This window comes from Hydra vulgaris, chromosome 14 (assembly GCF_038396675.1).
Source record: "Hydra vulgaris chromosome 14, alternate assembly HydraT2T_AEP".
Taxonomy (NCBI): domain Eukaryota; kingdom Metazoa; phylum Cnidaria; class Hydrozoa; order Anthoathecata; family Hydridae; genus Hydra; species Hydra vulgaris.
Genome location: NC_088933.1, coordinates 31,122,791 through 31,149,017, shown reverse-complemented (window position 1 = coordinate 31,149,017; position 26,227 = coordinate 31,122,791). Strand labels below are relative to the sequence as shown.

The 26,227-nt window shown below is 27.1% G+C and overlaps 1 protein-coding gene across 12 annotated transcripts in view; it reads right to left on the bottom strand.

Annotated features, from left to right (window-relative positions):
- Nucleotides 1–26,227, bottom strand: part of LOC101235714 (leucine-rich repeat and guanylate kinase domain-containing protein) — an 87,822-nt gene that overhangs the window by 32,109 nt on the left and 29,486 nt on the right. For all 12 annotated transcript variants that reach the window (XM_065817248.1, XM_065817249.1, XM_065817257.1 and 9 more), the window contains one exon: nt 4,197–4,297. In XM_065817248.1, coding sequence (XP_065673320.1) covers nt 4,197–4,297 — 101 coding nt within the window. The remainder of the gene's footprint in view (nt 1–4,196; nt 4,298–26,227) is intronic.

Genomic DNA, 26,227 nt, shown 5'->3' with positions numbered 1-26,227 from the left:
GGTAAAAATAATTTTATTTTTTGGTTGAATTACAAAATTTGTTTGCACCACTCACTATTATGTTTTTGTTATTTTGTGTAATAGCTAATTGTCTATGCAAAAAATGTCTTTTCTTACAGATTTTGATTATTTTTAACAATGCTCTCGAAAAAACATCAGCAACAGGTAAATTAGTTTGCAGTGTTAATCTTTAATAATTTTGCTTCTTTTACGTGTCATAATTTTTTTTTTCCTTTCATTTTAGACATATCTTACAATGCTTTTTCAACATTTTGCAGAACAAATAGACGGCCCACATCTCATAAGACACATAAAGTGTAGGCTTAAATTTAGGGCAAAAGCTTCCCCCTCCGTTATACTTTTTTAATATAGAGTGTGGATCCTGTAGAAAGTAAAGTATGAGGAGAGAGAGTGGTGGGAAAAAAACCGCTGTATCTATAATTAGTATTTATTTGTAGTTGTATAGTATTTATATGTAGTTGGTTAATCTACCAATTGGTAATAGATAATGCAAATTTAGTTAAACCTTTTTTGTAAATAAATACTTTTCTTTGCATATTTTGTTTTGTTATTATGTATAAATAAATTGATTTCCAGTTGATACATGTGGTGTATTTTTTCCTTTTTTTAATTCGTTTACTTTGTTTAGATTAATCAGAGTGTTCAATAAAAACATACAATTAAGAACTATTAAAAATTGTTGTTTTGTTAATTTTTTAAATGTGTAAATAAAAATAACTTTAATTTTACAAAGCTATTAGGCATTTTTTTGAAACCACATGCCGTAATGATTCGTATTTTATCTATGTGAACAAAATTCTATGCAAATATCTATCACAGGCTGTCTGCCAGATAAGGGAATTTAGAAACCTGCAAAAAAAATCAGGGAATAATCAGAGAAATTAGGTTAAATTTTGAAAAAATCAGGAAGAAATTAGGGAAAATTGCTTTTCATCAAACCTATGTAATTTAAGTAAGTTTTATATTGTACACGTAATATAAAATTTTATTCAGCAAATAGTTTTATAAACTTTTAGCAAATAGTTTTATAATCTTAATACTTCAAATGCGGGTTGTCTTATTGTTTACATTTTTGCTATTTAAGAGACTTTTTCCAAAAGAATCCAGGGAAAACAGATAGACGATTAGGGAAAAAATCAGGAAAATCCACCTTTAAATATTGGCAGGCACCCTGTAACATAAACTTCAAGTTATGTAAATTATTTAAAATTATATCAAATTTTACAGATTTACTTTTACTTGAAAATTTTATTGCGGCAATATCTCCTTAATTATGATTTATAGCATTTATATGCTGTTTTATAAAGTTTAATTAATAAATGTCTTTTTTGTTTTTTGAAAACTTTTTATACCAATAGTAATTAATTAACACATTTCAAGCAGGTATTCTAAATATTATTTAGACTGGTACTAATATTCAATCTTTTGATAAATAGCAACGTATACCAAAATGTTTAAAGTTTTTTAAAGTTATTTATAATATAATTTTTTTTTTATCGCTTTAAAAAGTAAATAATAAGTATAATTTTTCTAAATGTATATAGTTATTTTTTTACCTCTTACTAAAAAATATTGCTGTAAGGATTAAGTATAGAAAAGGACGGTGTGGAATAAATTCCCAAGACCCATATTTTACTCCATAAGAAGAAAGCTTATGGAGAAGACCAGCATGCCAAACTTTATTAAAGGCTTTAGAAATGTGAAAAGTGATAGCCACAGCCTCTCCACATATAACTAATGCATGATAAAACCTACTAATTTATAACCCTTAATAAATCAGCAGTAGAATGAGAAGATCAAAATCCGTATTGATGCTCAAAAAGTTAGTTATTAGGTTCAAGAAAAAAAAAAAAAGTTTGTAAATTAAAGAATCAAAAACCTGGACAATGAAGAAGACTAATGGGACTGTATTTAGACAAGTTAGATCAAGTTAGCAAACAATTCAGTTTTGTCTTTAGGTGAGGTAATAAAATCTCATATTCAGTGTACTAAAACCAAGCCAATCAGTGTGATGCATTAAAGTCACCAACAATAACAATATTGGCTGAAGGATAAAGAAAAAGAGCATGGTCAATTTGATCAGAAATAACATTCAAAAGAGTGTAGTCTTGAGATGAAGGAGAGTGATATAGACCAAAGAGAAAAGTGATAGAGTGAAGTGGTGCTAAACAAAACCACATAAAAGAATAGTCTGTGGATTCAAACCTAGACAAATGAGTGTATCCCAACAAATGGGTGAATTTTTAAGAATTTAAATGCTCAAGGTCTGTAAAAGACCTTCTGATAAATAATTATTTGCTCAAAACGGGCACTAATACTCAACATGCATAAAATAAGTAAGCTGTTTATAGAACCAGTTTCGGCTGATTATTAAATTGTAACATAATTTTTAGCAAATCAAAAAACATAAAATAATAAAGAACCACAATTAAAAAAAAAAAAAACTTGGAATTTCTTTAAAACTGAAACGTTTGCCTCCAACTTAATTGAAACAATGAGATCATTTTATTCATAGCTCTTTATTTCTTTTTAGAAAAATAATTTTTAATAAAAATATTTTTATTAAAATATCTAAATTTTAAAGAAATTTAAAATAAATGATGTGTTCCAATGTCGCTCTTTATTTTATTTACAAAAAATTACAAAAAAACTTAATTCTATTCAAAAAATGTAGTTTTTGTACTTTTTCTAGTACAAAAATTAATTTTTTTTTAAACAAATGTACCTGCTATACAATATAGTTGTGCTTACAAACCGTACCCGCTTGTAAAGTGTTAACTAAATACGATTGTCAAAATAATTTATTAAATGTTTATTATTTTTGTCATTCTTTACCTTAAGCAGCTTAGTGGTAAAGTTCTCCTGATTCGACTATTAATGAAGATTCAAATTTGACGTACAGTAAAAAAAATTTTTGGTGTTTTTTCAATCTTGTAGTTTTTTAAACACAAAACAAAATAATTTAAGAAAAAATGACTTGTAATTCTGTGTAAAAACACATGAATGGGCACAACTACTAACATTACAAAGTTCAGCATTAGTATATAGAGATAACAATAAGTGAATGATTTATAACTATGGTGTACTCCTACAGAAATCTAATCAAAAGAATTATAATACAAATAATAAATAGACATAGAACATACATTTAAAAAATAAACATATAGAAATTAAAATTTGTTAAGTATAATAATAATAAACAAGCAAAAAAATAGTGACTATAACTGCAATAACAACAACAAATAAGTTTATTATTTAAATAACAAGTGAAAATAATAATAATAATAAGTTTCAATTAAATATCTTTCCGAACTTTATAAAAACTGATATTATTTAAGATAATAAAGATGTTTTTAAGATAATATTATTTTATATAATTATAAGATAATTTAAGATAATATTATTTAAGATAATGAAAAAAAGATAAAGATGTTTGAAATTGTCGTCTTAAGAACTCTTTTAAAACGCATAATTCATCTTCTATTCTAGATTACTACTATATATGTATGTGTGTGTGTGTGTATATATATATAAATATATATATATATATATATATATATATATATATATATATATATATACATATATATATATATATATATATATATATATATATATATATATATATATATATATATATATATATATATGTATATATATATATATATACATATATACGCAGTGCTCAAAGTGGAGAAAAAAAAGTAACAGAATAGTATTCCATAAATTAAAAATACCATTCCGCCTAATCATTTTTATATAAAGAGATTTATAAAAAGGTTGCAGGATGGTTTACATTTAATAAACAGGAAACATAATAAAAAGAAGATGTTAAAATAAATAAAAATAATAAAAACAATATTAAACAATGTTTAAAAAATATCAAAATGAAACCCATAATTGAATTAAGGATAAAAAGATATAAAACAAATAATATACATTAAAATATAATGCAAGTTTTTAAATTATATAAAGTGCAATATAGCAAGATTTGTACGAAGTTGTATACTTTATATAACTGCACTTTATTTAATATATAATTTATAACATGGTATTACATTTTAATGTATATCATTTGTTTTATATTTTAACAATTTTTTAAATCATAACTTTGAAAAAAAAAATTAATTTAACAAAAATTCAGAAGGTAGTAAAAAGCACTTTGAAAATAATACCCTTATTGCACTCGACCCATTATGATTAAAAACTTTTTCCAATTTGTTGTGTGATACATTTAATGATATTAAATAATGAAGAGACAATAACGCGCTTAAATCTAAAAAAATATATAATTAGAAAAAGTACATATTTATATCACTTTTTATTAAGGCAATTAATTTTTTTATAAACATTAAAAATGATATTCAATTGTTAACTTATATGTATAGGGAATTTTAGTGGGCTGTTGTCCACACTCCCCTAAAATGGTTTAAAAGAGCAATTTACGGCTCTCGAAAAAGTATAATTTTTTCAAGAGCCGTAAAAAATAATTTAAATAAAAAAGACAAAGTCTGAGTTTCAGATTGAGTTTTTTTGCTTACAAAATGAAATTTGCTTAAAAAATGAGTTTACTTTGTTTGTGTAACAACTGATTTTTTTGTAGTCTTTGAGATTGTATGTTAACTATATTTATCAACTTTACAATATAAGCTATTTTATACTGCAACAATTTTTTTGTTTTTAGTAGAGCAGAATTTTAGTATTATAAATGCGAATATAAGTATTACATAAGCATAATACAAAGTTGTATATTATATAGTAAAAAAAGACTTTTTTTTAAACATATATGCAGTGTAGAGAAATTTCTTTTCCAAAAAACCTTGTAAAATACTGTCTAATATAACTATAACATTAATGACAATATAGTCAAGTTCACAAAGTTGTTTATAAAAGAAAAGAATTATCATTGTAAATAAAATGAAAAATGCAAAGTCATTTAAAAAAAATAAAAATAAAATAATGGCACAATAAACTGCAGTGCTTTTTAAAAAAGCATAGTTGGTGCAAAAAAATAAAATAAAAAAAGAGCATTAATTGAAAGGCAAATGTTTTTGATTAGATTTGAACTAATGGATAAATATAAAATTATTATATTCTACATTATATTAATAAAACATAAAATTATTTAACTGATAAAAATTATTACACTCTAAATTGTTGTATTATAACTTTTAATTTATGTAATAAATTATATATATTATATGTTAATTAATTTGATATATTATTTTTATTGTGGAATTTTTAATTGTAATAATTCGTAGAATGCCTGCATTCTATTACAATAAGAAAATACAAAACATTTTTTATAAGCAGTAAAAACTTTTATAGCTATTTGTCAAATTTTTTATCAAATAAGTAATGTTGTTGATAAATTTGTCAAAATTTTTATCAAATAAGTAATGTTGTTGATAAATTTGTCGAACTTTTTATCAAATAAGTAATGTTGTTGATAAATTTGTCAAAATTTTTATCAAATAAGTAATGTTGTTGATAAATTTGTCAAACTTTTTATCAAATAAGTAATGTTGTTGATAAATTTGTCAAACTTTTTATCAAATAAGTAATGTTGTTGATAAATTTGTCGAACTTTTTATCAAATAAGTAATGTTGTTGATAAATTTGTCAAAATTTTTATCAAATAAGTAATGTTGTTGATAAATTTGTCAAACTTTTTATCAAATAAGTAATGTTGTTGATAAATTTGTCAAACTTTTTATCAAATAAGTAATGTTGTTGATAAATTTGTCGAACTTTTTATCAAATAAGTAATGTTGTTGATAAATTTGTCAAAATTTTTATCAAATAAGTAATGTTGTTGATAAATTTGTCGAACTTTTTATCAAATAAGTAATGTTGTTGATAAATTTGTCAAACTTTTTATCAAATAAGTAATGTTGTTGATAAATTTGTCGAACTTTTTATCAAATAAGTAATGTTGTTGATAAATTTGTCAAACTTTTTATCAAATAAATAATGGTGTTGATAAATTTGTCAAACTTTTTATCAAATAAGTAATGTTGTTGATAAATTTATCAAATTTTTCATCAAATAAGTAATGTTGTTGATAAATTTATCAATGTATTTATCAAATAAGTAATGTTGTTGATAAATTTATCAAATTTTTTATCAAATAAGTAATGTTGTTGATAAATTTATCAAACTTTTTATCAAATAAGTAATGTTGTTGATAAATTTGTCAAACTTTTTATCAAATAAGTAATGGTGTTGATAAGTTTGTCAAAATTTTTATCAAATAAGTAATGTTGTTGATAAATTTGTCAAACTTTTTATCAAATAAGTAATGTTGTTTATAAATTTTTTATCAATAAGTCATGTTGTTAATAAATGAACAGCCAGTGTAAAAACCTAAAGCCAATGCTCATTTAAAGACGATTGTTATGTATATGTTATGTATAACGTAAGAAAAGTTATGCTTGTAAATGTATATTGTAATTATGTATTGTAACATTAACGTTACAGAGATATGCTTGTAAAGTGCATAAAACCAAATTTTGTATTTAATAGGCAATTTTTGAAATGAACAAACAGATAGCTTGCCCAAAAACAAAAAGATCTTATAAGAAGCTGTTTAGAGAAGCAGTTTGCCTTTTTTATCTTAGGAGAGCTTTTCTATGCTCTTACATACTTTTACTCATGCTGAGGCCTGTATAATATATATATATATATATATATATATATATATATATATATATATATATATATATATATATATATATATATATATATATATATTACTTGTCATACTAAAACCTGCAAAGAGTTTGAATTACTTTTATCAATCAATTAAAAATTCTTTTCCACCATTTAAATGTATTTCTATTTAGATTAATATAACATAAAATAGATTTTTTTTGGATATGTTTTATACAGGTAACCTGCGGTGCTTAACCTACTGAAAAATGAAAGCCCAGAGAGAAATATGAAACATTTCTATTAAAAAAACTTTTTATATAAAGGAGGATAAGTAATGAAAACAAAGAAAAACAAACAGAGTTCAAAATAAAAACAGATTTATTTTAAGAAGAACAAGCTTATACACAAAACATAGTCAACAGTAATTTTATCACTAAAGTATACCTAAAACAAAACAGGACACCAATACCTAGTTTATCTTATCAGATAAACATCATTGCCGTTTATGCTTTACCCTGCAGTTATGCCTGCTCTATACTGCGGTAAAAAAAGACTTCACTACAAGAACTAATATTTTTGAAGAAATAATAAAAAGAAAAAATGATAGTGACAGATGTGAATTCAATGCCAAATACTATAACAAAATTAAACTAAAATATTATATATATATATATATATATATATATATATATATATATATATATATATATATATATATATATATATATATATATATATATATATATATATGTATATATATATATATATATATATATATATATATATATATATATATATATATATATATATATATATATATATAATAAATTAAATATGCATAACAAAATATAAATGAAGATTTTAACAAAAATAACAAAAACAATAGAATAAAATATAAATGATAATATAATATAATAACTTAGGGGCTTCTTCCTTCCTCCACTTTTATACTTCACCATCAGGGGCAACTAAAATTTTAAACAGGATCCAACTTTCAGGACCAGTTCCAAAGTTTAGTGGGCTCAAATGATTGGTAACTTGGGTTTTTCAATTTTTGCTTATCTCCTGTTACTGTTGTTCTTATATATTTTGCTATATATGGTGTCTCATTTTTTGATTTTTAGAGTGGAAAGGGAAGATCTGATAAAATCTTGTTGAATAAAATTCACAAATAAATGCCTGATAAAATCACTTTTATAATGCATTATTTAGCGAATCGTTTTAGTTCAACCTGGGAGATTTTAGAAAGTTAATATAACTTTCTAAAATCTCCCAGGAATATTTTTTATAGTTGGCAGCTGTTTGTTGGGAGTTCATTAATTGCGTACTTCAGGAGGGGGAGCAACCTCTTTGATTTGGTATACTTTCTTACTTAGAAACTATATTAAAAGTACACTGTTTACTTTTAGTATTGTGTGTACTTTCTCTTCTCCCTCTTTCAAAAAAAATCAGTTTTTTTTTTTTTTTTTTTTTTTTTTTATTCACCTCCTCAAGGCCGAGAAGGCCACTACAGGTGAGGAGGCTACTTAATAGTGGTTACAACCCTCTCTCAACTCTATAACTCCGAAACACGAACCTTGAGGAACAAGGCCGCTGCGCGGAGAAACAAGTTGAGCGCGGTACTACCAGGGACGTGGTGGGGATCGAACTCGGAACCTCTCGCTTATGAAGCGAGCGCTTTACCACTACACCACTACCGCATTTAATAGTCTTTTTTTAGTTTAATAGTCTTTTCACTAATAACACAGTTTTAAAATATATTACAAAAAGCCGTCAAATTTAAACAATAGATAAGAAGCACTTAAAACAAAATAAGAGCAAATATTTCAGAGGATAGCCTGCTACAGACTATTCTCTGAATAGTCTGTATCAGACCAGTCAGATCACCTAATTTCCAACTAGCCTAAAAACATTCATTTACCAAATCATCTTTCAACAAAAATATAAAATTGTGTAGTTTGCATCTAAAAAATTGTAAATACCTCATATTTTATCAAAAATTTAAAAAATTGATATTTTTTAATTTTTGATATTGCAGAAATTGAGGCCTCAGGTGACACCACAGATTGGAAAAAAAAGGTAGATGCAAAAAATTTTTTTTTAAGACACCCTAATGTACAGCATAAAATAAATAGTGAAGCAATGGTCATCATGATCACCCTGCTATTGGAAACATGTAATCCAGAGCAACCTATGGAATAGGTTGCTATCTTATTGAACTCATTTTCTACGGGTTCAGCTCCATAACTCAGTTTAATGGTCTTTGAAGCAACTTTCTATCAGTTGAAACTTACCTCTTGCAAAATTCATTAAACTTACTCTTTGTGAGACTAATTTGAATATGACTTCTTCTTCAGATCTCACTATTGATAGCTACTATCATTAGATCCACACCAATAGTCACATGCTTGAATTGGATGTCTAGAAATAAGGCTTTGAAGACTTCTTGAAAACCTTCAACAATATCATTAACAACATAAAGTGGAACACTCTATCTCTAATTCATGAGTATGACCTTGTATTGATGCACAATAAAAAAATTTTATGGTGTTTTTTCAATCTTGTTGTTTTTTAAATACAAAACAAAATAATTTAAAAAAAAAAGACTTGTAATTCTGTGTAAAAACACATGAATGGGCACAACTACTAATCTCACAAAGTTTAGCATTAGTATATAGAGATAACAATAAGTTAACAAATTATAAGTATGGTGTTACTTCTACAGAAAGCTAATCAAAGAGCTGTAATACAAATAATAAATAGACATAGAACATACATTTAAAAAATAAACATATAAAAATTAAAATTTGCAAAGTATAATAATAATAAACAAACAAAAAAATAGTGACTATAACTGCAATAACAACAACAAAAAAGTTTATTATTTAAATAACAAGTGAAAATAATAATAACAAGTTTCAATTAAATATCTTTCCAAACTTTATAAAAACTGATATTATTTAAGATAATGAAAAAAAGATAAAGGTGTTTGAAGTTGTAGTCTTAAGAACTCTTTTAAAACGCATAATTCATCTTCTATTCTAGATTACTACTATATATGTATGTGTGTATATATATATATATATATATATATATATGCCGTGCTCAAAGTGGAGAAAAAAAGTAATGGAATGGTATTCCGTAAATTAAAAATACCATTCCACCTAATCATTGTTATATAAAGAGATGTATAAAAAGGTGGCAGAATGGTTTACATTTTATAAACAGAAGATGGGATGGCATCCTGCCACATCCTGCCCCTTTAACCTCTAACTTTTTCCAAGGATAAGGCAGAACCATTTGCAAAGAACTTTTCCTCTAATTCTACTATTAAATCTTATGGCAATACTGTTACTGCCATTTCAGTTAAACAGGTTAACTAATAGTTAAACATCTGAATCACTCTGACTAAAATCATTTCTCAATTAAACTCTTCTACGGCTTTTTGTGGTCCAGATAACATCTCTATCATAGTCTAACAAAAGTGAACTCTCTTTAATTCTCTCTAAACTATTAAGTGCTCAACTGAATCTTGTTTTGCCCGGAAAACAACTGGAAAATGGCATCTGTGGTTCTAAATTTTAAACACTCTGGAGAGCATTTTGATCCCCTCAACTATTATACGATCAGCCTTCTTTCTATTATTAGCAAGGTCTTTGAGTTCTTATTCAACAAATTTCTAAACATCCTATCTTGAGTCTAACAACTTACTTTCTGACAATCAATATAGCTTTTGATCTTCTTGTTTTACAGATGATTTGAAAACTGCTTTAACTGAAAAATTCTATCAGGCATTAGATAGGCATGGAAAGACAAAGGATATTGCTTTTGACACATCTAAGCTTTCAATAAAGTTTGACATGCTGGTCTTCTCCATAAGCTTGCTTCATACCATGTATCTAAGAAAGTTTTTGAGGTTATTAAACCATTTTTTCTAACCATAGTATTAAAGTCACCCTCGAAGGCTGATACTCTTCTTCATTTTCAGTAACTTCTGGGGTACCTCAAGGCTCCCCAGAAGTTTCTGAAAATGAAGAAGACCCTTAAACTACCTCTTATCTTTAGTCTTGTTTTGCTTTTTATCTACATTAATAATCTTCCTGAAAATCTTAATATCTAAAGTGGCTCTTTTGGCAGCCTTTCTTGAATCTGACCTTACTTCAGTAACAGCTTGGGGCTTGCAATGGCTTGTGAATTTTAACATCAACAAAACTTAGTTATTTACTGCAAAGAACTATCATAACACTTTCATAGCAAAGAACTATCATAACACTTTCATAGCAAAGAACTATCATAACAACATTCCTATATTAATGAATTACAACCTTCTCACTAAGTTCTCTTCTTTACATGTTCTTGGATTATCATTCACTATTGAGCTCTCATGGAAACCATATATATAGTTATGTCAGCAGCAAATAGAGCTACTTTAGACGTGAGCTTATCAAGAAGTTTAGATGTAAGTTTATCAGGAAGATTATTAATATAAACTATACAGGATACAGTACTCTAGAAGTTACAGGAAATGAACGAGTGTTGTTCGTTAAGAACAACTTTATTACTGCAGTTAAAAAGATTTAATTTACAATTTTAAAAACTTTTACCATAAAGTTTTTAGAACTTTATATAAGTTATTAATAAAGTATGAAAATATTCTTACTTAACATATACATATTTAACATACTCATGTTTAACAATTCTACTTGTACTTGCTACTGGTATTCTGGTTGCACCTGGTTGTGACAAGATATTTATGTTTTTTCTAGTTATTTGATGAAAACTTTAATGAAATACCTTCAAAACTTGATTTATTCTAGATCTACAACAGCCATCATTCCTACCACATATAAATTATAAAAATTCTAACAAACTTCATTTAAACATCTTTTGATTTATTTTGAATCTTATTTCATGTTATGACTTATTGGATCTTATTTGTTGGTCATTTTTTGACTTATCTTTAGGGAGATCTACAAGTACAGTTCTGGCCAAGTTGCAGTTGGCTAACCTTGATTAAACAATGTCTGATTTCCTTCAAATTAGATCTACTAGAAGTAACTACTTTTTTAACAAAATGTTTTTTAAAAGTAATTAGTTTTTAAAAAAACTGACACCATTTCAAGATGAAATTGAGAACATAAATTGTTGTAGTTAAAAAATTGTAATATATAATAAATAAACAAAACATGTCGTTTGATTGTGCTGGGATTGTGGAACAATAAATGCAGTATTTAAAAAATAATATTACTCCAGCAAAAAATAAAATAATGGGAAGTGATTGTGCACATACTGTGCAAAATATGACCACACATTCTGTAATAATTCTAAATACGGAAGACAACCAAGTTGGTATTTAACTAAATATTGCAGTATTATGTTATTACTCATATTTTTTGTAAATAAGTTATTTATGTTTTATTTATTATTTATACAAGCTCTTAATTGAACATAAAAAAAAATGACAATTATTAAAAACCAAACCATTTTACAACTTTTATTTTCTCAATTACATGGTTAGTTTCTTATTTGCAACTTTCATGTTATCAATTACATCTTAAAAAAGTTTAGATTTAAAAATTGAAATAATTTTTTTCAGATTTTTTAATAGTTCAAGCATTGATTTAATGAAAAGACTAGTTTTAAACTAAAGTTATAAAAGTTTAGATGTGCTTTTTGAACAATTACAAAGAAGCATTTAGGCTTGATAATGTAATCCTGTAGATTATCTTTTCAGTAATTTGAGTTAATTGAATTTTCTAAAGCTATTATTATTATTTTCTTCATAAATAATTACAATATCTTGATATTTATGAAAATTTTCAAAGCCTTAAAGGGATCCACAAGTGTTGAGACAGGTTGTGTTCATATTAAAGAAAATGTTTTAAAAAAACGTTTGGGCTAAATTTTTTTATCAAAACTAAATAACAAATGCATACAAACAAAATTAAAATTGTCATTTTAGTCAAAGCTTGTTGGCTCCATTTTTTTTTGGTGCTCCAAATCTGTATAATGTTAGTCGCAATCTGCAGACTTGATAATTTATTTCATGTGTATTTAATTCATAACAGTTTTGGTATATGACGTCATCAAAGAAATTTTTTTTTAAGATACTGTATTATTAATTTTTTTAAGATAAAAGTTTTTGTTTCTCCTACAAAATACTTGTATAACTTTTTACTAAATCCAGAAATATATTTCTGATAATTAAAAATAAAGAAATATATTTTGTTTTTTGGTTTTATTAGCGCAACTTGTTTTTAACAATTGTCAGGATGATTTTAAACTATTGTATCTTTTATATAGTTGTTTAGATTTTTGAAAAAGGCGCTATTTTTTGAGTGAATGATTTTTGTACAAGTATTATATATTGTTATATTTCCTTTTTACAGAATATTATATTTAAGTTAACTAATTTCCTCCTGTTTTGTGCAAGAGCTGAATAAAATTAAGATAAATTTTTAAATAAGATTTTTATGGCAAACTTTTAAATAAAAAGTCGCGTTCATTATACATTCTGGATCTTTTTTTTTTTTAAGTAATGCGATTTTTTTTCTACATTTTTGAAAGCCGCTTTTCACTGGTTTTTTTTTCTATCAAAATGATTTTTTAGTTAATAACTAAATAGGATAGGGGAGAGTAATTATTAGGGGTATTTGAAGAATTGTTAAACTTCTTTTTCAGAAATAATTGATCATTATGTTTTAGTTCAAATTGCTAAAATTTTTAATATGATTACAGATAAAAAGGTGATCATGTTATATTTTGCATTTTCATTTTTCATAGCAAAGAACTATCATAACAACATTCCTATATTAATGAATTACAACCTTCTCACTAAGTTCTCTTCTTTACATGTTCTTGGATTATCATTCACTATTGAGCTCTCATGGAAACCATATATATAGTTATGTCAGCAGCAAATAGAGCTACTTTAGACGTGAGCTTATCAAGAAGTTTAGATGTAAGTTTATCAGGAAGATTATTAATATAAACTATACAGGATACAGTACTCTAGAAGTTACAGGAAATGAACGAGTGTTGTTCGTTAAGAACAACTTTATTACTGCAGTTAAAAAGATTTAATTTACAATTTTAAAAACTTTTACCATAAAGTTTTTAGAACTTTATATAAGTTATTAATAAAGTATGAAAATATTCTTACTTAACATATACATATTTAACATACTCATGTTTAACAATTCTACTTGTACTTGCTACTGGTATTCTGGTTGCACCTGGTTGTGACAAGATATTTATGTTTTTTCTAGTTATTTGATGAAAACTTTAATGAAATACCTTCAAAACTTGATTTATTCTAGATCTACAACAGCCATCATTCCTACCACATATAAATTATAAAAATTCTAACAAACTTCATTTAAACATCTTTTGATTTATTTTGAATCTTATTTCATGTTATGACTTATTGGATCTTATTTGTTGGTCATTTTTTGACTTATCTTTAGGGAGATCTACAAGTACAGTTCTGGCCAAGTTGCAGTTGGCTAACCTTGATTAAACAATGTCTGATTTCCTTCAAATTAGATCTACTAGAAGTAACTACTTTTTTAACAAAATGTTTTTTAAAAGTAATTAGTTTTTAAAAAAACTGACACCATTTCAAGATGAAATTGAGAACATAAATTGTTGTAGTTAAAAAATTGTAATATATAATAAATAAACAAAACATGTCGTTTGATTGTGCTGGGATTGTGGAACAATAAATGCAGTATTTAAAAAATAATATTACTCCAGCAAAAAATAAAATAATGGGAAGTGATTGTGCACATACTGTGCAAAATATGACCACACATTCTGTAATAATTCTAAATACGGAAGACAACCAAGTTGGTATTTAACTAAATATTGCAGTATTATGTTATTACTCATATTTTTTGTAAATAAGTTATTTATGTTTTATTTATTATTTATACAAGCTCTTAATTGAACATAAAAAAAAATGACAATTATTAAAAACCAAACCATTTTACAACTTTTATTTTCTCAATTACATGGTTAGTTTCTTATTTGCAACTTTCATGTTATCAATTACATCTTAAAAAAGTTTAGATTTAAAAATTGAAATAATTTTTTTCAGATTTTTTAATAGTTCAAGCATTGATTTAATGAAAAGACTAGTTTTAAACTAAAGTTATAAAAGTTTAGATGTGCTTTTTGAACAATTACAAAGAAGCATTTAGGCTTGATAATGTAATCCTGTAGATTATCTTTTCAGTAATTTGAGTTAATTGAATTTTCTAAAGCTATTATTATTATTTTCTTCATAAATAATTACAATATCTTGATATTTATGAAAATTTTCAAAGCCTTAAAGGGATCCACAAGTGTTGAGACAGGTTGTGTTCATATTAAAGAAAATGTTTTAAAAAAACGTTTGGGCTAAATTTTTTTATCAAAACTAAATAACAAATGCATACAAACAAAATTAAAATTGTCATTTTAGTCAAAGCTTGTTGGCTCCATTTTTTTTTGGTGCTCCAAATCTGTATAATGTTAGTCGCAATCTGCAGACTTGATAATTTATTTCATGTGTATTTAATTCATAACAGTTTTGGTATATGACGTCATCAAAGAAATTTTTTTTTAAGATACTGTATTATTAATTTTTTTAAGATAAAAGTTTTTGTTTCTCCTACAAAATACTTGTATAACTTTTTACTAAATCCAGAAATATATTTCTGATAATTAAAAATAAAGAAATATATTTTGTTTTTTGGTTTTATTAGCGCAACTTGTTTTTAACAATTGTCAGGATGATTTTAAACTATTGTATCTTTTATATAGTTGTTTAGATTTTTGAAAAAGGCGCTATTTTTTGAGTGAATGATTTTTGTACAAGTATTATATATTGTTATATTTCCTTTTTACAGAATATTATATTTAAGTTAACTAATTTCCTCCTGTTTTGTGCAAGAGCTGAATAAAATTAAGATAAATTTTTAAATAAGATTTTTATGGCAAACTTTTAAATAAAAAGTCGCGTTCATTATACATTCTGGATCTTTTTTTTTTTTAAGTAATGCGATTTTTTTTCTACATTTTTGAAAGCCGCTTTTCACTGGTTTTTTTTTCTATCAAAATGATTTTTTAGTTAATAACTAAATAGGATAGGGGAGAGTAATTATTAGGGGTATTTGAAGAATTGTTAAACTTCTTTTTCAGAAATAATTGATCATTATGTTTTAGTTCAAATTGCTAAAATTTTTAATATGATTACAGATAAAAAGGTGATCATGTTATATTTTGCATTTTCATTTTGATAACTAAAAATGTCGGTAACTCCCTACCAATTAGAACCTTTAAAAAAAAAAAAGAAGAAAACCTGTAAGGATATAAAAAACGAAATAGTTGAAAATGATTTCAATGCTAAAATTTAAATTTTCGAGTATGAAAATTTAAATTTTGACATGGCTAAAGTGTTGAAATTAAATCGTTTAAGTGTTAGCATTAAACAATGGTGTAAATGTGGATACAGCAAAACTATGCCACTTAAAAAAGAATGTCTTTGTTGTGTTGAAATAAAGGCAATAAAAATTGGCACAGGTAATACAAATAATTGTGATAATTAAAATATAAATAAACTTATGAAAGCGTTGTTAAATTAAAAAAAAAGTTATAAGAAACGTCAACTTTTTTTTGTACATTATGGCTAAATAAAGTAAAAAATAAGCTTGTTTTTTTTTAGGTCAAAAGTGCATTACAAAGCATAGAAGTTTTGTGACTGGTTGCATTAAACCATATTCGTTATGTATATCAAAGGCTAGTTTGAGTGACAGGGAAGGAGCGTGGGTACTAGATTTGTTCGAGGAAACCTCGAATAAGTATTTATATTTACAATTTCGTTGTTAAAAATCTCACCTTACTATACTAAGCAAATTTTCTATTATTTATATAACTTATTTTTTTTACTTAAAATGTGTTCTACTGTAAAAATGTGTTTTGTTTTCAAAGAACATTTAGGTATGCTGCTTATCATCAGTTTACATGGTTAACTTACTGTAAATTTGGAAGATATAACCAAAAAGTTCTAAAAATAAAACAACAGCTATTTTTATAGCCACAAATTCTAAAAGCACTATTCCCAATAGTACAAATCAAAACTATACACACATATATATATATATATATATATATATATATATATATATATATATATATATATATATATATATATATATATACACACATATATATTCCGTTACTGCGACTTTAGTTGAAAACAGATAGCTTTTTGTTTTTATAACCAATGTACATTTTTGTTTTGTTTTTGTTTACAATACTTTCTGCAGAACATAATAAATTTTTTTATAAAAATTAAAAGTAAAGCTGCATATCAAAAAAATATCTCATATCAAATAATAAATAGAAAACCACATATCAAATATTAAGTTACAAATTTATAATAACAAGAACACGGCTAAGATCGAATGATTTTGTCTCCCTAAAACCACTAAAAAATATGTTTATAAAAGTGCATAAATAAATACCAGTAAATAAAAAAAGTAAACAACAGTAACAACTACAATAATAAAGCATAAAAGCAAAATATAAAAAATTTATAAATTTCATATAAAAATGCATTGCAGCTAAATAATTTCTTCAAATGTTCTTTATATATTTCATCCTCATTACTTTTTACAACCTCCGCATTATAGATTTGGTTTTAAAGATATGATTTTATTGGTAATGTCTTTACATTACCAATAAAATCATATCTTTAAAACCAAATCTATAATGCGGAGGTTGTAAAAAGTAATGAGGATGAAATATATAAAGAACATGTTTCAGTCTTGCAAATGTCTTCAAGGAATACAACGATTATGTTACATTGGAATCAAACAATGAAGACATAGAGGAAAACAAAAAAATATAACAAACAACTGAAGCAAAGTTTTTTTTGTTTGAAAATACTTGAACGAACTTCTAAGTTGCTGTCTAGCATGTGGTGATTCTGTTGATAGATCAAACATAAAAGTTAATAATAAATGGGTTTATTTTTATAGCTGCATTTAAAAATAAATTTTCTTGATAATTTCAAAGTAGAATGGAGATCTCAGCTGAAAGTAGATCATTTAAAAGGACTCAGTAATTTGATTTTATCGATTGCATTTCCAGAAATAATATTTTCTAAAACATTTTGCTTATGGCATATATTATAGCATATTGAAAACCAACTAAAAATAAATAAATAAACAATCAAATAAAATAATAAATTAATTTAAATCCAAATAAATTAACACAAATTGTCATTATTCAAAAGTTACTTATGATTGTTTGTTTTAATTTAAAATCTAGCAAAATTTTTTGTTCTTTCAATAATTTCAGCTTAGGTTGCAGTTAATGTTGAAACCATAACTCGTTTTTCACATTTTCTTTTTTTTCTGATGATCGCTGTTTTTAAAACACTTTTTTTCATGATCAAGAGGTAGTCATAATGTTTTTCTTCTTTAATTTTTCTAGCGCTAAACTTTTGGGTAGTATTTCGGTACGCTATCCGATAATTAATTTCTCCATGACTATTAAGTCTATAATTATGTTCAGCATTAAAATTATGATCTAGAGCTGCCAAATGCGCACTTATTACCATGTGATCAAATTCAAAGTGGTATTGTTTTGGTATATATTTTAACAAAAGGTTATTAAAAACTTGAACACTTCTAGTTTGAATTGCTTCAGTTAAACCCATCTATTAGGCTGGCACAGATATATATGTTGAATGTTGGATCTTCTTCACTCAATGCATGAATTTTGCTTGTATCTCTGTTTTTATGACTAGGCAACTCATTCTATTATCCCCTAATGAGGGTACAGCTCTAAAACTCAGTTTTATGGTACTGAGGCCGGCTGGTAGTCAGGTTTCCCAAACTCTGTGGTAGCTCTCAGAGAGGCCGATTCCATCAACAGCCAAAATATCAGAGTACTAACAGTGTCATGTTGCACATGGATGGTGTCCCTCTTCTTACTTTTGATGTGCATTGTTGAGGCCACATTTAGGGCCCTTTGTTACAACTTAGAGTTTATTAATAGTAATGAGGCGATTGCTTGGACTATTAAATAGTGTACTGAGTACTATCTATGCTTTGAGTCAAGTTCTATAAAAAATTTAAAATGAATGAAATAACAAAAACTATAAAACACAAAAAACCATTGTCATCACCAAGTTTTTAAAACCTTTCATTCACTAATATTCGTGGTCTTCGAGGTAATTTTTTTTCTGTTGAGTCTTATCTCTTGCAAAGTTCACCAAACCTACTTGCTCTTTGTGAGATTTATTGAGTTCAGCTGTCAAATCTTGTGATCTTAGTGTTGATGGTTATCTTTCTTTAATTCTTAAGGACTCCAATAGTCACATGCTTGGCCTGGACATTTACATTCATAAGAATTCACCCATTTATCGCAAAACTAGGTTTGAATCCACAGACTATTCTTTTATGTGCTTTTGCTTAGCACCACTTCACTCGATTACCTTTCTCTTTGTTCTATATCACTCTCCTTCATCTCAAGACTGAACTCTTTTCGATGTTATTTCTGATAAAATTGGCCAAGCCCTCTCTCTTTATCTATAAGCCAATATCATTGTTGTTGGTGACTTTAATGCTCATCACACTGAATGGCTTGGCTCTAGTGTCAGTGACTCTGCTGGCATTAAGACCTTCAACTTCTGCCTTTCTCAATCTCTAACTCAAATAGTCAACTTTCTAACTCGCTCTCCAGACAACACAAATTATTTACCTTCTCTACTTGACTTATGTCTTGTTTCTGATCCTAGTCAGTGCTCAGTTTCTCCACATTTACCCTTAGGTGCTTCTGATCACGATTTGATCTCTCTAAAACCATTATCTCATTCTTCTTCATCATCTGAATCCCCCTATCATCATACCTCTTACAACTATCTTAAAGCTGAATGGGACTCTTTCTGTGATTTTCTTTATGATGGCCCTTGGGTAGAAATCCTTTGTCTTCCTACTGATGAATTTGCTTCTTACATAACTTCATAAAATCAGGCTGGCATAAATTCTTTTATTCCCTCTCGACGATTCCAGGTCAAGCCTCACTCTTCTCCATGGTTTTCCTTGCATTGCGATGCTGCAATTTCCAATCAAAACCGCTACTTCAATATCTATCAGCAAAACAATTCTCCAGAAAACAGAAGTCTGTTTACTATTGTTTGAAATTATTGTAAAAAAGTTTTGTCGAACGCCAAAGCTTGCTATTCTCAGGTCATTATAGCTCATACTTCATCACAAAAATTAGACTCTCCCGACTTCTGAAGAGTCTTCAACAGTATCAATAATAAGGGCAAATCTGTTATTCAAACTCTCTTGTCTGGTTCAGACTTTGTCACCTCACCTAAAGACAAAGGTGAATTGTTTGCTAAGAACTTTTCATCAATACCATCATTTGATTCCACTAGTTGCATTCTACCTGAAATAGACGTCAAACAGGTTGATCCATTGCTTGACATTCCTATAAATCTAGCTTCTGTATCTAAAGTGATTTCCAGCTTAGACTCTTCTAAAGTTTGTGGTCCAGACAACATACCTGTTGTAGTCTTGCAGAAGTGTTCTCCGGAGCTGTCGCCTATACTTTCAAAACTATTTAACAAGTGCTTATCAGAGTCTTGTTTTCCAGCCTGCTGGAAAGCGGTATCTGTTATCCCTATTTTCAGAAATTCTTGAGAACTATTTGATTTGCCTAACTACCATCCCATTAGTCTTCTTCTTATCATAGGCAAGGCTTTTGAATCTTTAATTAGCAAACACTTAATCTCTCATCTTGAATTTAATAACTTTCTGATCATCAATATGGATTTCAATCTTCTCGTTCTACAGCTGATTTGCTGACAGTAATAACTGATAGGTTTTATCGTGCATTAGATAAAGGTGGAGAGGTTAAGGCCATCGCTCTTGACATTTCTAAAGCTTTTGATAAAGTTTGGCATGCTGGTCTTCTCCATAAACTTTTTTCTTATGTGTATCTGGTAACATCTTTAAGATTATTGAATCCTTTCTTTCCAATCATAGTACAAAAGTTGTCCTCAATGGACAGCACTCTTCTTCATATTTTGTAACTTCAGGGGTTCCACGTGGTTCAATCCTTGGCCCTATACTCTTTTTAATTTACATTAATGATCTTCCAGATATTCTCACATCTAAGTTGGCATTGTTTGCTAATGATACTACCATTTATTCTTGTCATGATAAGAAGCCAACACTCTCTGATTGCTTGGAGGAGCACTTGAGCTTGAAAGGATCTCACTTCTGCTACAGCATGGGGCTCACAGTGGTTGGTGAACTTCAATTCAGATAAAACTTAATTTTTTTCAACCAATCATTATTGCAATAATTTAGATCTTCCTATATTTATGAACGGTAATGTACTCGATGAGTCATCTAAGCTTTATCTTCTAGGATTAACTCTTACTTCTGATCTTTTTTGGAAACCATATATCAAATCTGTTGCAAAAGTAGCATCTGCTAAGGTTGCATCTCTTTATCGAGCTCGACATTTTCTTACTCTGGATTCTCGTCTTTATATCTATAAATCTCACATCTTGCCTTGTATGGAATACTGTTGCCATATCTGGGGCGGATCTTCTAATGATGCCCTTTCTCTTTTAGACAAGGTGCAAAAACACATTATAAACATAGTTGGATTTGCTCTTGCAGCTAACCTCCATCCATTATCACATCGTCGTAACGTTGCTTCTCTTTCTCTTTTATACAAATACTATAATGGGAACTGCTCTAAAGAGCTAGCCTCTCTTGTGCCATCTACTAAAATTTATTCTCGTGTTACTCGTCATTCAATTGAGTCTCATCCTTTTTCTGTGACTGTTCCTAAGTGCTCCAAAAACTCTTATTTGTCTAGTTTTTTTCCTCAAACATCATTTCTTTGGAATTCCTTCATGTTGCTTTCCTGATTCATATAATTTGCAATCTTTCAAGTTGTTTGTAAATCGTTATCTTGCTCTACAAACTTCATTTTTTCTCTTCCAGTAATTTCCAACTCTAATAGTGGTGCTTGCATCTTTTTTGGAAACAAAGATGTTAAAAAAGAAAAAGAAATTTAATTTGTTTCCTATTCTAAAACATCTTTTTTCTTTTATTATAATGCAACTGTAAAAACCTTGTTTAAAACAAAATTAAAACCTTTTTAAAAGGCTAGAAAATAAACAAAAAAAAAACCTAATATTATATTGTTTTTTTTTAACATCAAATTAAAGCCGCAGGAGCATATTTGTTATGGTAGATTGTAAAATTCATTAGGGGTTGTTTAAAAATTAAATCAAGCTCTAAAGGATGGGGAGGGGGGATGTTAGTGGTGTTTTGACGACTCCGTACAGCACTTGTTACTAAAGTGTTACAATTTTGTGGCGAGAGGAGGGGGGAGTCAAAAGCAGTCGAAAATTGCATGACAGTTTTTGGATGACTCCTTAGCACAAAAACCAAAGTTTTCTTAACTTACTTCCCAAAGTTCATGGGATAAAAAAGTCAGACAAAATATCGTCTTGATTATTGTAAATAACGAATTTTTAATTAAGTAATAGTTCAAACCAGAAGTGGCGGGTTTGCTTTTTGTAAGTCAAAATAGCAAAAAATTAAAAAAAAAATGTTTTGCTGGGTGGGTCAGCACTTTTTTGAACAAAAAAATGACTAAAATACAACTAATTAATGAGGAGAAATAATAATTAAAAAAATATATATTTTTTCAATTTTTATAAAACTTAATAGCTATTATGTTGAATTTTAAGAAAATTTTATATTTGGTTCAAAAGTTCATAAAAATGATCACAGAAAGTGAGTTTTTGTGAAGGCTAATTTTACAAAAATAAGCCATTTTTTAATATTTTTAACATAAAATGTGACGATAGAATGTTTCGTTTCTTCATTTTTTAATAAAATTTTAAGAATCAAAAAATAAAATTAAAGATTTTAGTCAGGGGGCACGCTTAGTTTTAAACAACTAAAGAATTACTAAAGTGTAGCTAATTAAGGAGAAATTAAGGAGAAACTTTTTATATTTTCAGACAATTACTGTTGTGTGCTGTCTTTTCATGTTTTTATTAAGTTTTAAAAATAAGATAGTTTATTTTTGTGAATAACTTCACAAGGAATCTGAATTCATAAAAATAAATAACAAGATATAATTGTATTAAATAACTAATTTTGTTTGTCTAGAAGATAAAATAGGTACATAGGAAATAAGTACACATTATTACGCAGTGGCAAAAGGCAAACACTAATTTTAAAGCTCCTATAAATTATTCTGAAAAGAATATTGTGTACAAAATTATAAAAGCTTGGGACATTGCATTTTTAATATCAGTGAACAGAGAAAATAAAGAAAATAAAAAAAAGTTTACATTGAAATTGGATAAATTTTTTGATATTTTAAATTGTAAGTGTATAATTTCTGGTTGTAAAGAGTTTGGTTGCAAAATTATTTGTAAACAACAAGCCCACATTACATGCAACTGCTCTAAGGAATATAAAACTCCTATTATAGATATTTTTTATATTAAAACCGAAAGAGATAAAGTTGGTGCTAAAGGTTTGCTTTAAATATCTTCCAAAGATATGCCTGAACACAACAGACAAGTTAAAACATTATATAACCATTCGTATAAAGAAGCTTTTAAAAAAAAAAGAAAAAGGGCAGATAGCATAACAACAAATAAAACGTTAAACAATGATTTTTCAATGACTGAAGATGAACTCACTGATGAAGAATTCAACAGAACCTAGTACTTCAATTTTGAAAGTAAAAAAGTCTAAATATAATTCTAAAAGTGTATGAAATGTTGCAATACATAGTCTAAGGTAAAATATATATTTTTTATTTTAAATTAAAAAAAAACTTTCTTCATTTTAATATAACAAAAAAATGTAAATATATTTAGATACAGAGTTTCTTCAACTGCTGTGGCTTTGACTACAGCTGCCTGGGTTGATGCAGGATTGACTACTGAGAAAGATACACAATTTATTGTTGACCATAAAAAAATTGTAAGAGCTCAAGATAAAGTAATGATGGAGTTGAAAAATGAAACTTTAAAATGTATAGACAATGGGAACATCAATTGTATTTTGTTTGATAGTAGAAAAGACGTTACAAAAGTAAAGATAGAAGTAAAAAGATCCAGTCGTTTTTTTCCCAGATCTATTAAAGAGGAACATTATACTACATGCATGGAACCAGGTGGCAGATTTTTGTTTCATTTTACTCCACAAAAAACAACTGAAGAAAAAAAGCATGCCAAAATAGTTGCCAATGGCGTTGACAAATTGATTCAAGCATTGGGCGGTGATTCAACGAATGTTAGTACTGGATGGGAAAGAGGTGTCATAAAATTTGTTGAATTAAAACTTAATAAAAAGTTGAACTGGATAATATCTGCTCTTCATACTAATGAACAACCCCTCAGACATCTAATAGTTGAATTAGACAGAAAAACACTTTCAAACAACAAATGGTCCAGTGAATTAGGTAAACTACTGGATACAGTTACAGATCTGGAAGTAAACAAAAACTTTTGAAGGGTAACTTTAGGTAAACCACTTATTGCTTTGCCAGACAAAATAGTTAAGGATCTTTCAGCTGATCAAGCTTACGGATACAGAATTGTAACAGCAATAAGATCTGGAGTTTTACCTAAAAATTTAATAAACCTTGAAATAGGTCATATTTTTCTTTCAAGATGGCTTACTACAGCCAACCGTTTCTGTAGATTGTGGGTTTCAATTCATTTTTTAACAGAAAAGAACCTTAGAAACCTACCTTTAATTATTGAATTTATAGATGGTGTATATTTTTCTTGCTGGTTTCAAATAAAGGTAAAACATTCCTGGATAGATGGACCTAGGCATATTTTATTCCAATTGAAACAACTAAAATGTCAAAAAAAAGAGGTTGTTGCAATAGTAATAAAAACTGTAAAGAGATCTGCATGGTTTGCCTTTAGTGAATGCATTATTCAGACTCATTTGTGTTCCAACAATGAAGAGGAACGAAAGTTCGGAGTGCAAAAGATACTAGAAATTAGAGGGGAAGGAGATAAAAATACCCAGTTTGGAGATGATTCAGTGAGAAGTCACAAAACCCCATGCATAATTACTGATGCTGATAAATTGACCAATCTAATTGAGTGGAAAGATTCAGTATACGAACCACTTCTTACCACAAGCCTCACAACCCATGAATTCAGAAAATATTTTTACAAGCCAATGGTTGTTCCAGATTGGCCATGCCATTCACAATCCATCAAACGTTGCGTTAAGCAGGTTTCTTTTTTATCTAATTATAAGAATATAATAATTTATTAAATGTTTTCAATAACTAAATTATTTTAAATGTTTTTATAGGTTATCTGCAACCTATAAAAACATTCAAAATAATTTAGCTTGAAGGATATATACAGGGTTCATGGCAGTTTAAAAATTCATTTTCCCTGAGTTTTCCCTGATTGTTCCCTGATTTTCACCCAATTTCAAGTACTTTTTCCCTGATTTCGGGTGGTAAAAAGTATATAACTTTCAATGTTAAAGTTGAAGGATATTATAATTTCAAAACTGAATAGTGTTTTTCATTCAAATTTTGTTCAAGTACTGCAGCATTTATACTAAAATCTCTCTCAACTAAAGCTTTTCCATGACTCAGTGTCAAAAGTATTTGACAGTTGATGCCAACTTGCTATATTTATTTAGGTTGCACTTTCAAAAAATAGAAGTCATCTAAACTATCTGCATCTCTATTGCATTAATGAAAGTTGTTTTGATAAAACCTTGATTCTCTAAAGAAATTTAAAAAATGATTTATAACTTTATCAGAAAAGACTGGTGAAAGATAATTTAAGCTAATCAAGTGGGTCAATAAAGATTTTTACTCCTTCTAAGCGTTTTCTGCAGTCATAGTTATCAATGCATTAGGGTTCAAAATCTGAGAATAGTATATAATGATAGACCCTAATTAATCAAAAGTGCATGTTAGTGCAATCTTTTTGGAAACTTTGAATATCAGTAAATGTTATTATATCTTTTTTTTTGTAAAGAAGCTAATCTTGTTTCAGCTGCAAATCCTTGTTTGATTTGAATTTCCTTAATTTGATAATCTTTTTTATGAAAATTAACTTTTGGTATAGACCAATTATCAATAACTTTGTTTTTCACAAACAATCTCAGTCTTTGTTTTTCACAAACAATCAACAGTCTTTTTAAGTCACTATACATAAATGGAATCATTGGCTTGTCAGTTTGGTACATCAATTAATGTGGCTCTAATATGATGGCAAAAAAGCTGAAAACTTCAAATTTTAAAAGAATAAGTTTGTCTTTAACAGATTTTTTGACAATTAAAAAGCTTTTTGATTTGGGTTGCTTTGAAGATGGTAACTTTTCCCAAAACTCAACTAACTTGCATATATTAGGCCAGATTTCAATTCCACAATCTGCAACAGATTTGTTTTCAACCCACTTTGTTGCACAAAAGAAAAGAGGGTATATTTTTGCATGCATGACTGTTTCATAATCTT